This window comes from Trichomycterus rosablanca, chromosome 10 (genome assembly GCF_030014385.1).
Source record: "Trichomycterus rosablanca isolate fTriRos1 chromosome 10, fTriRos1.hap1, whole genome shotgun sequence".
Lineage (NCBI taxonomy): Eukaryota > Metazoa > Chordata > Actinopteri > Siluriformes > Trichomycteridae > Trichomycterus > Trichomycterus rosablanca.
Genome location: NC_085997.1, coordinates 13,255,138 through 13,267,337, shown reverse-complemented (window position 1 = coordinate 13,267,337; position 12,200 = coordinate 13,255,138). Strand labels below are relative to the sequence as shown.

Below are 12,200 nucleotides of genomic sequence, written 5' to 3'. Positions count from 1 at the left end.
CATGACGTTCTTTTTCTTCAGTTGCTCCATAAATGCTTCATGGCATTTAGGTCAGGTGGCATGGAGAAAAGTCTATACCCGTCTGCTCCCTTTGATGTAATTTGGTCTTCAAGTAATTGCAAAGCAGTGAGGTTTAATATCTGTAAAGAAAAACAAGAAGTTGCATTTTTATTTACTTTTGATTTCAGTCATTTGGGCTGCACTATATGTACCTCCTAGCCCAGCTAACAAAAAATGCTTTATTTTTTCCGGCTTTTTTCAGGTTTCTAACTGGTTTGCAAATGCACGGCGGCGGTTGAAGAACACAGTGCGACAGCCAGATCTCAGCTGGGCTCTCAGGATTAAACTCTATAACAAATACGTGCAGGGCAATGCTGAAAGACTTAGCATTAGCAGCGATGACTCCTGCTCAGAAGGTATCACACACACACACATGCATGCACACAATCACAGGGCTCAGTCACAGCTTTTTCTTTTGTATTTCTTCCATGTAATCTGCACTAGACCTAAGTGTATATAAGAAGAAAAGGAATAAGAACTTTCAAGAGTGTGAAAGCACAATCTTCTCTCCATCACCACTAAACCTCTCACATCCTTGTTTTAACCCCTTCTTTGTATAAGGGCCAAGGTTAATCTTAGTGTGCAGAAGTTAAGGAAACCGTAACAAAGCAACTAAAATGTTCAAAACATTAGTGACTTTCCAGTGATAAAAACGAACTTACACAAAAAGATTAACACAAATGCTGGATGATATTCAACATTAACAGCTTTAATGAGCACACACTTGCTTCACTTAGAAACTAACACCACATAAATCAGACAAGCGCGGCTCTTTTTCTGTATGATCAGAGCCCAGCACAATTTGGTAATCTTCCTTAAATACAGTTGTTTAAAAATGGGTTCAGCCAAAAATCTCATTTCCCTATATCACAAATTTATACAGGCGGCCAAGCCATTTTTGAGTCTGACATTTTCTGCTTTAGTTTTCCTTTGGATATAAAGCTATTGTATTGCTTTTCTCCTGGTCAAGGTCACAGTGTGACTGTTTTCAGCCAAAAATACTTTGTACAAGGCACTAATACACCGGGTGGCAACAACCTTGACTATTCGCATACTCATTTTTTACTTTATTTATCTTTTTTTTTTTTTTTTTTTTTTTTTTTTTTTTAACTTTGCTTGCTTCTGATAATATGTTCAGATGAATCTGTCAGTCAGGCTCTCTTGTACAACCCCAAATCAGAAAAAGTTGGGACAGCATGGAAAATGCAAATAATAAAAAAAAAACACAGAGTTTCTTACATTTACTTTGACTTTTATTTGATTGCAGACAGGATGAACCTGAGATATTTCATGTTTTATCTGCTCAACTTCATTTCATTTATTAATAAACAGCCATTCCTGCATTTCAGGCCTGCAACACATTCCAAAAAAAGTTGGGACAGTTAAGCATTTACCACTTTGTAATGTTGCCATTCCTTTTCACCACACTTGAAAGACGTTTTGGCACCGAGGAGACCAAGTGATTTAGTGTTTCAGGTTTTGTTTTGTTTAATTCTTCCTGCAAACACGTCTTAAGATGTGCAACAGTACAGGGTCGTCGTTGTCGCATTTTTTGTTTAAAAATTCTCCACACATTCTCTATTGGGGACAGGTCAGGACTGCAGGCAGGCCAGTCCAGTACCCGTACCCTCTTCTTCCTCAGCCATGGCTTTGTAATGTGTGCAGCATGTGGTTTTGCATTGTCTTGTTGAAAAATGCATGGATGTCTCTGAGAAAGATGATGTCTTAAAGGCAGCATATGTTGCTCTAAGATCTCAATGTACTTTTCTGCATTAATGCTGCCATCACAGAAGTGTAAATGACCTTTGCCAAGAGCACAGACACAGCCCCATACCATGACAGACCCTGGCTTTTGGACTTGTTGCTGAGAACAGTCTGGATGGTCCTTTTCGTCATTGGTCCACACTGTAGATGGAGAAATATGCAAATCCCTTCCAATCTTTCTTTGAGGTTCATTGTTTGTAAACATTTCAATCATTTTCTCACACATTTGTTGACAAACTGGAGATCATCTGATCATCCTTGCTCATCTAAGCCTTTCACCTCATTACTAGCCCTAAATAGCCCCCGTCTCAACTTTGTTTGGAATGTGTTGCAGGGCTGAAATGCAGGAATGTATATTAACAAATGAAATGAAGTTGAGCAGACAACACATGAAATATCTCAAACTGTCTGCAATCAAATAAAAGTCAAAGTAAATGTAAGGAACACTACATTTTTATTTTATTTGCATTTTCCATTCTGTCCCAACTTTTTTTGATTTGGGGTTGTATATAAAAATAATTTAGTGGGGTTTTTTTCTTGTACTTACTTGTGTTTATTAATTAGAAGAATTAAAAGAATTAAACTTAATACAATTTACTTTATTCAACAATAATGTTTTAACAGTGTAGGTTATTTGAAATTAAGTTCTAAGAGACACCAGGCTGAAAAGAGGAACCCATCGTTCTCTGGGTATCACCAAATATTTAGATTTTTGTATTAAGCTTATGATGAGGCTTAGTATTACATATGAACATATATGTAAAGATTTTGGTTGAGGTGAATTTCCGATTGAGTAATGTTTATCTCTTAGCTTCCATGTAAAATTAAAGAACCAAACACCGGGCCCCTATTGATGTGTTCAATTAGAGAACTTTGGATATACGGGCCACCATGGTCCTTATCCGACTTCTGTTGTGTTTAATCTTGTCTCCAAGGAGATGCTAAGTTACACACACTGATCACTAAAATATAACTCTGAACATGGACGCTGTTTGTGAAAGTGGAGAGCCTGTTACATGTGGTTCTGATAAGCAAAGGCTGTGATTGTAATTGGGTCTTGGAAAGACAATGCTGCACCATGGCCCAAACGAAACTGTAGAGACCTGGCATGGAGGTGATCTATGATTCAGCCCGACCTCGACTCAGCCATGCAAAAGGAACTTAGTTCTTCAGCACCGTATCGTTCCTGTCTGTCTCACTTACAGTGTAGCTTCCATGGTGTGGCTTTAATGTGTAATTTAGTTTAATTCAATCCAGATGGTTTAGTCCTGCAAGGTTTTGGTCTGTTTGGGGGCAGGAGTGTTCGGCCAGCTGACTAACGAAGCTAGAGCTGTGATAAAAGCATGTTAATCATACTGCAGGACAAATTTGAGTCATTTATTGATCTTAATTTATTAGTGTGTCTACATTTTCCACTACAAGCAGATTTCAGTTAATTTGTGCAGATTGTAGTAACATTCATTAACAGCTGTATCATCAGTCCTTTCCTTAAAAAAATTTAAAGGGGGAAATCAAACCAGGATTGCTGTAGCTTTAGGGGCAGCAACAATGTTGTTGTATCTGCTGTACCCAGATACCATCCCCGCTTGCTTATCCATGTTGGTTGTTATAGCTATGACCTATGCTTAATGGGTACAGTATAAAATTTTAATGTCACTAGTGAAGTCACAGACATTTGCTTTAAACAATCTCCTGTACAGGACACCAAACTGGCAGCTGTGTGAGCTAGATAAGTAGCTTTAGTTACACTGTAACACAAAACAAGCTGAGGGCCCTTTTCATTTGGGGAAAATCAGTTTGTAAATGTTGAGTAGTTTTTTTAAGCAATAATTCGGCTGCCACAACTCAAGTCTATTAAAACCCATTATTAACCCAAATAGCCCAATATTGTACAACTGTCAAGTGCGGAATACCAAAAACCTGATCATGGAATACTCAAAACATGATCAGGATCAGGCTGAAGTAGGTATAGAAACACTGAGCTCAAAGTAAAAATGCACAACCAACAGGTCACCAGTTGGTTCACGCCAGTCACAAGGCATGCATGCTCTCACTCACTCGCTCCACATTAAGTTACCTGTACATTTTCTGGTATGTTTTTGAAAGTTGTGTGGAAACGGAGGTAAGAATTAAATCTGGACCTCTAAAGCTATGCAGAACCAACCCACTGTTGCCATAAAACTGCCTTTAAAGTCACATTTGTTTGCTGATCCACAGTTGGGATGATAGTAGTTGTGATGCAGCCATACTAAAAAATAATATCAATAATATAAATAGCCCAACAGTGTGCACATATGCGTTAGTGCTGACGGAAGGCATTTAATGCTTTATCCTGATTAAAAAAAAGAATCAGGGTTCCAGTAGGTCCAAAACACTAAGTCAGTGGTGGGAATACGAGGCACCCGTACACTTACACCAGAGGAAAAATTCATGCTGACACATAGATAACATGTCACAGAACATTTATACCACTAACCACTGTGCTATGTTCTGCCTTGTATGTAAGGTATAACATAGCATTAAATGTTTAAAAGTTTGGGGGTTGTCTCTGTTCTTTCCTTAGATGGTGACCCAACTGCTCGAGCTCAGGTGGGTGAATTCAGTAAGCCCATATATCAAAGCGTCATCAAAAAAGAAGGCAGCAGCATGGGCGCAAGCCTTCAGGCAGCCACAGATGCCTCTCTGGCTGAGGACTATGTGTCCCCACCTAAATACAAGAGCAGCCTGCTTCACCGCTACTTGAACGACTCGCTGCGTCATGTGATGGTGGCTAACGGCATGTCAGATGCCCGCAAAAGGAATCACTCTGGCTCCTTCAGCTCCAACGAGTATGATGAAGACCTCCTGTCGCCGTCTTGCTCAGAGACAGAAGCCAACTTTGTGTATCGTACAGGTAAGAAACTACAAGTCTTTTAGTGCTTATTATACACTCAGTCTTCTGTCTGGTCTAAGTGTGGGGTTTAATGAAGGTTTCAGCTGTGTGTTAATGCTCATCCATTGCTGGATAGTTGCTGTATATCTGTCTTTTTCCTCTCTCTCCCTGCACATTTTTGTTGTTTTGGCTCTGTACACATATTTGGTTTGAAATGAAACAGTGACCATGATGTAAAAGTGTGTAATATTATGCACAACTTTCCACTCCAAATGTAGAGTCATTCTGCCAAGACATGTTTGTTTCATTAGTTCTCAAACTGAAGCTCTGAGGCTAATGCAATCACTGTGCAAACCATATTGAAATGTAAAAAATTTAGTTTTTATTGCTTGTGGTTCAACAATAAAAGCACAATGTTTTCTGACATTTGTTTCAATTGTCAGATGCACATCTGAAAAAGTATATTGCAGCCTTATTCATTGGTCCAACAGTGGTTGCTTGGACTTGAAATCAAAGTTTTATGATCAGCAGTTTAAAGTACATTTTTATTTATAGCATTTAGTGGACACTTTTATGTAAAGCAATTAACAGTTGTGAAATAATACAATTCAAGCAATTGAGAATTGAGGGCTATGGTCAAGGACCCAACACTGGCAACTTGACAGTAGTAGGCTTAAACCAGCAACCATCTAATTACTAGTCTAGTATCTTATCTACTGAACTACTACTGGTCCAATGAGCACCACTTGCATAATTAGGCCTGATATAAAGTTGTAGTTTACAGACAATTGTCAGGAATTTAATTATTGAAACATATTAAAAATTTAATATATTTGAGTTTATTAAGTTTATTTTGGCTCTTCTGAAAATGGTCAAAATCTGCTGTGACGGTAGAGGTAGCGAAATGTAAATGGGTAACTGGATATGACCAGACTGGAAGGAAACAATGCAATAATGCATAAATTATGTTGTTTATTGTTAATAAACTTGTAAAAATGTAGTGCTGTGTTCTGATTCCTTGTTAGTGATAGGATTGACTGTAGCTAGTCTTTTCTTGGTGCCCATATAAAAAGGTCTGCCACGAAATTGCAGTAACATGGGTGACACTGGTCCAAAATTGGCGCCTTAATGTGCCAATGTCCGATGTCTGTCGCTGATTAGAAATGGCATTTGTTTTCATGGCCAAGTAGCTGAATGTAAGCCTTGCATCACCAAGCACAATGGCAAGCATTGGATGGAGTGGTGTAAAGCACACCACCACTGGACTCTAGAGCAGTGGAGATGAATAACGCTTCTGTCTGGCAGCCTAATAGACAGGTCTGGGTTCTCCCCATATCAGGAAAAAAATACCTACATGACTGCATTGTGCCAGCTGTAAAGATTGGTGGAGGAGGAATAATGTTATGGGGTTGTTTTTCAGATATCAGAGGTCAGCGTAGACCCCTTAGTTCCAGTGAAGGAAAATCTTAATGCTACAGCATACCAAAACATTTTGAACAATTATATGCTTTTAAATTTGTGGGAATAGGTTGGGGAAGGTCCTTTTCTGTTCCATCATGACTGTGCCTCAGTGCACAAAGCAAGGTCCATAAAGGCATGGTTGGGTGAGTTTGGTGTGGAAGAACTTGACTGGTCTGCACACCTCAACCCCATCATACACCTTTGGGATGAACTAGAACAGAGATTCCAAGCTAGGTCCTCCCGCCCAACCAGTGTCTGAGCTTACAAATGCTCCTCTGGATGAATTGACAAACATCCCACAAACACACACCAAAATCTTGTAGAAAGTCTTCCCAGCAGAGTGCAAACTGTTATAGCTGCAAAGGTGGACTTATGGATTTATAATGGGATGTCATTAAAGCTCCCTTAGGTTTTATGTTTAAGTTAAGCAAGTATCATAAAACTGACATGTTTGAAATGGTCTTTCTTAGATTGTAAAGCACATACAACTGTAGACCAGAGATGTTCACAGGTCACAAAATACGAGTCCGAGTCGAGTCACAAATCTTTAGGCTAGAGTCCGAGTCAAGTCACGAGTCTTTAGGCTAGAGTCCGAGTCAAGTCATGAGTCAATATAATATAAACAAAACATATATTGGAAATGTAGCGTAGAAATAAACAAATAATATGTACATTCAGATAAAAAACAACAACAGATTAGCGACTGTATTTTGTCGTTTTACTTAGTGCCTTTACTTTCCTAGGTACCAGTTAAAAGCTTAAACTAACGTTTTGTTTTCATTGCAAATTACGGCACAGCGGCCAAAATCCCAAACACAGCAAAAAATCCATAATACTGCTTATCTTAGCTGATGTTGTTCCAGATGATATTAAATTTAGAACCATGTGTCCCATGAGGAATATAATCCGTTATTTTGTACATGTGCTTATAATTAAAAACCTCCAAACTTTTCCCGGTTGTGAAGTAAAACACGAACTCGTTAGAAAGCCAATCAAGCGCTTCATTGACACATCATCTGTGTGATGCTGCAAACTAAATACATGCAAATAACAGCATTTCTTACTGAAATTACAATCATTAAAATTATAGGTTAATATGTGAAGAGAACAATATTTCCAACTGAATCTGTGTACAGTTTGTTAGGTGGCTATGAAACGTTTACTTATGTGGCCCACATAAAACTTGGATTGATATTACCCACTGTCTTCTTTAATTTACTGTCATATGTTTTCTGTCAAGTGCACACAGATGTTTTTCATTCAACCCGTGTGTTATGTTTCCACTCACATCCTTACTGCTGTTTATCTCTCTGTAATCCATGTTCCTTTCTATAAACCAAGGTGTGAACAACCTAGTCACAACAATGTCCAAAGTTATATGTCTTCACAACAACCAGTGTGAAAGAATACAATGAACAAGAGATAGTGGTCAAGGCCAAAGGAGGTCTGTGTCAGAGTCAGGGAGTTCAAGTTTAGGAGTATTTTGTAAATACACTGAATAGTGTGACTAAGGTCATGTGTAACTGGTGTTTGGTATGTCAGGGTAGTTCCTTTATGAGTGCTAATTTTGCAATAGTCTATTAATGTTATGTGTGCATGTGTGAACAGTCTGTCCACATTTGTGGTGATTTTAGCCAGACGAATTTCCCCCCTTATGTCCTGAATGACAGACCAGACAAACCGTAATGGCATGGCTCAGCTAAAAATAAAATTTACACAATTTTCCTTGTACCCCACATGTAGTCTTGTAAAGCCAATTGTGATTCTGTAACAAGAATCTTTGTAGCAACACATGAGGGTTAGTGGTTTAAATGTTTAAGTCTATAAAATGAGGCTACTAAAGTAATTTGTTTGTCAAATATGTACCCCACTATTAGTATTATAATTTATTCATTTATCTTTACCAATCACTTTATTCTGATCAGAGTCTAAAAACTACAGAAAAAGAAAATTGCTCTGATGTGGTTGTCAGTATTATTTGACTTATATTAAGGCAGTCATTACCATGGTTATAAGAAAGGATGCCTACCAGGTTAAGACTCTAATTTAGCATGTGTTGGCTGCAGAGAATACATAACATGCAGGAAAAAAATAACATTATATTCTGCAGGGCAAAAAAGTCCTGGGTTCGGAGTACATTATCCTGGAGTACATTATACAATTTTCATTGATGCTCGGTAGTTGAATAGCCTGTTATTAGTTATTGTAGTTAGTTATTGACCTAACAACAAAGTCTCTAAGCACTTGGTATATGTAAATAGTTTTAAACCTTAAGCTCATAACCAATCTGTTGATTAAAACACATTTAAGCTCTCTGTCAAATCTAACAAAATGGTAATACTTTAAATTCTTTGACAAAAATGTGACAAGTCACCACAAATAAGACACTGCTAGACTAGTGGGTAGAGCTGTTGGTTACCTAGTGGAAGGTTGTGGTTTGAATTCCGACTCGGAGATGCCATACAGCCACTGTTGGGCCCTTGAACAAGGCCCTTAGCCCTGTTGGCTTCAGGGGCGACGTCCATTGGCTGCTTCTGTGCTCTGATCCATGCTGCCAAACAAGCTGAGATGTGGAAAAGTGTCACTGTATTGTACACTTGTTTGTGTAGACATGACAAATGAAGGCATTCTGTTTGCTCGATACAGATCAAACACCACTTTTGCTATGACACAATGCTATAACACTAAGTGTTATACTTTCTTGCAGAGTGGATGTATCATTATAGTCAAGGTTAGCCAAATCCCAAATGGCTTTGTACTCTTTACATACATGCAGTACATGCACTATAACTTAATGTCTTCTACACACTTTGTAGTGGCCTGTGTGACCAATATGTAATATACAGCCAAAATGTGTGTAATTCAGGATTAATCATGCTGAACACCTCTGCTGGCTGTGATGCTACTTAGTTCCTTTTACTTTTGCTGTTCTTGATTTTGTAGAATGCTTCCAGTTCCAAAAATGTTCTAGATCTAGTCAGTGTGCTGTACTTTAATAACCTATATGTTATGAAACTGGCTGCTTGTTTTGAGCCTTACAGACTTTTACTGATACTTTAATTATCCTTTTAGCAGCTGCTGATTTTAATGTGCTCTTAAACATTAATTTTAAAAAAGAAACCTTAAGATTAATCTGGCCGTTTTACAAAAAACAAAACATCCTGTTATACAATAAGCATGCTGAGCATTGCGTGATATCCCATTCATATTTCAACCAGTGAACTTTCTCAACTACTGATAACATCTGCCTTAATATAGATAAAGTTCAGTTTGGAACTAGTGTTGGTGTCTGTAACTCTTCAAACTGTCTACTATGCACATTATATCAAGTTGTTTTCTTATGTTCATGTAATGTCTAAAGAATTCTACATGATTAAAGCTAGGTGGTGACAAACATGACATTAACATACATGGAAACTATACATCAAGCAACATACACACACATTCTTTTCTCGATTTAGTACACTGTTTCATTCTGGTCAGTGCTGTGATTAGTTTTAGGGCGACTATTTCACTTTTTTTTTAATTTTTTAAAGATGGTAGGAAATCTAATTACCCAAGGTAGTCCACATGAACTTGGAAAAACATGCAAAACTCCTTTAGACAGTGACTACAGATGAAAATCAGATCCTGGTTTCCAGACTGTCAATGTTTATCTTGCCACCCAACTCTACAGTTAGTTAATTAATTTATTATTGTTGTTGTTGTTGTTATTATTATCATTATTATTAGTAATAATAGGTCGAAGTCTTATTTGCGTCCAAGGGGATAGGCTCTGAACTCTCCGCGACTCAGACTATGAAGCTATGAAGCTGATATGTTGAAGATGACATGCATAAACACTAGATTCATATTTTCACTGCAGTTATGTCCCTAGTATAAAAATACATTTAATGAACATACCATACAATAATAAAATTACTCTTACAGATTGTTGTTTATGATTATTGTGGTTCTCTAAATTATAGTGATATCAGATCTTTAATTACAACCTGCTAGCTGATAATGATCCAACATTGCCACTCTTACAATGACCCACTCTGTCTATTGCTAAGTGATGTGTCACAGATCTGACAATCGATTGCTTTGAAAAGATCTGTGGTTAGTATTTACATCAATGGCTGGTGTCATGTTAGCCTACCTCACACATTTTCAGAAAATAAAATGCATTAAATTGGGTGTGTCTGATCTAATTTGTTACCAATCTAGATTTTGAGGCCAATGCTGGTTCTAGTATTGAAACTAATATTCTGTAATTCCTGTGTGTGTGTGTGTGTGTGTGTGTTGTGTTTCCTCTCTGAGGCAGTGCAAGGTGTTCTTTTGCACACCAGAACACAGTGTCTTTGTTCAGAAAACTCATAACTGATAAGAAATGTTTGCATGTTGTTCTGCTCCTGCTGCACTGTAGTGTGAGACCTTGTGCTGCTGTACTCACAGGGTGTTTTCATATGTTTTAGCATTTTATTATTATAGAATATTGTGTGCATTATATTTGCTTTAAAAATAAAATTATTTGCCAATGATTTTATGCACATAATAATAAAATATTTAAAAAATAGCCACTGCCGGGTGGGGACCAGACTATGTGTGGGTGGGTGGGTCTTCATACGCTGTGTAAGGACTCTGATTGGCGGAAGAGACGCCTGTGCAGAATGCATGGGCGAGAAGAGGAGGGCTGTGCACGTGTCGGAAGAGGCGTGTACAGCGATGTGCTCTCCTCGGATGCAATCTGGTATCTCTCAGCAGCAGAAGACAAAACTGAGTGCGCAAAATCGGGAGGAAAAAAAACATTTTGGCCCAGGCAAAATTAGGTTCTTTTAAAGCATCTTCTTTAAAAATGTTGTTGTTTTTTTGTTTGTTTGTTTTTTATTGAGGAGGTGCCTAACTCCAACAACCCAAAAACAAGGCCCAAGGAGGCCTCCACATAAGAAAAAAATCACTACCCTTAAAGAAGTACTTATATATATTTTAGTGTTGTCAAAATAAGAATGAATTATTCAATCATATGTGAGCACATGAGACACAGAATTCTTCATCATCAACTAAAAACTTCTAGCACATGCTTAATGCTCGTGGTTAGATCAGAGATCAGTCTGAAAGAAAATTAGTATTACAAGGCAGAATGATTAAATCCCCACAATGGGGAGAGCAGAAAGCTTTAACTTTACACAGCTTGCATCATTTCCCTTAAAGATATCACATTCTGTCTGCCTCTCGCAGCTTGCTTCTCATTCATACCACATTCCAGACGATCATTCCGACCCTTACAGCAGGAGGGTGAAATTTTAGAAATGAACACTGAAGCTTTTTACAGACTCCCTCTCTCTCTCCCTCTCTCTCTCTCTCTCTCTCTCTCTCTCTCTCTCTCTCTCTCTCTTTCGCTATCTCTATGTCTCTCTTTCTTTGGCCCTACTTACACCTGGCTTTAAGATTCATCTCTGAAGATCCAATCACAAATGATCAGTAGAAATAGCTGTTTACACCAGGTATTCTCAAAAGTGTTTCAGTAATCACATATTATTGGCTTTCATGATTACCAGGGTTGCCAAATTTTGACCAAACATCCTTAATGTTAGTGTAGGATAAGCTTGTTGCAGTGCACACCACACAGTTATTTTCTGAGGCAAGGTCACACTATGCAATTTGTCAATTGCAGACACAGAGCTCCTTATCACAAATTAAGGCTGTCCTCTAACATAAAAACTGTCTACATAACTGCTGAAATTGTGAAGAAACAAAAATATGTATAGAAAAAATTTTAGCAGACTGTTTAATACATCTCATATTCAAGGTTGTACTAATAGTGCTTTAAAATTATCAAATGGTCAAAGCAAAAATATATTACTTAAAAAGGTATTCAATTTTAGCATTCATTATTTGAGTATAATATCCTAAACTCACAGGCTGGACATAACTGCCATTTCAGTTACTTAACTAATTTAGTATTAAAATGCATTTGAGTTTTAGGAAGCAATACATGTTCACTTACTCACTTTCTTAACCGCTTATCCAATTAGGGTTGCGGGGGAAGGGGTGCTGGAGC

At 37.8% G+C, this 12,200-nt stretch overlaps 1 protein-coding gene across 3 annotated transcripts in view; it reads left to right on the top strand.

Annotated features, from left to right (window-relative positions):
* Positions 1-12,200, top strand: part of mkxa (mohawk homeobox a) — a 43,570-nt gene that overhangs the window by 12,866 nt on the left and 18,504 nt on the right. For all 3 annotated transcript variants that reach the window (XM_063003613.1, XM_063003612.1, XM_063003611.1), the window contains exons 3-4: positions 263-416; positions 4,388-4,717. In XM_063003613.1, the coding sequence (XP_062859683.1) occupies positions 263-416; positions 4,388-4,717 (484 nt within the window). The remainder of the gene's footprint in view (positions 1-262; positions 417-4,387; positions 4,718-12,200) is intronic.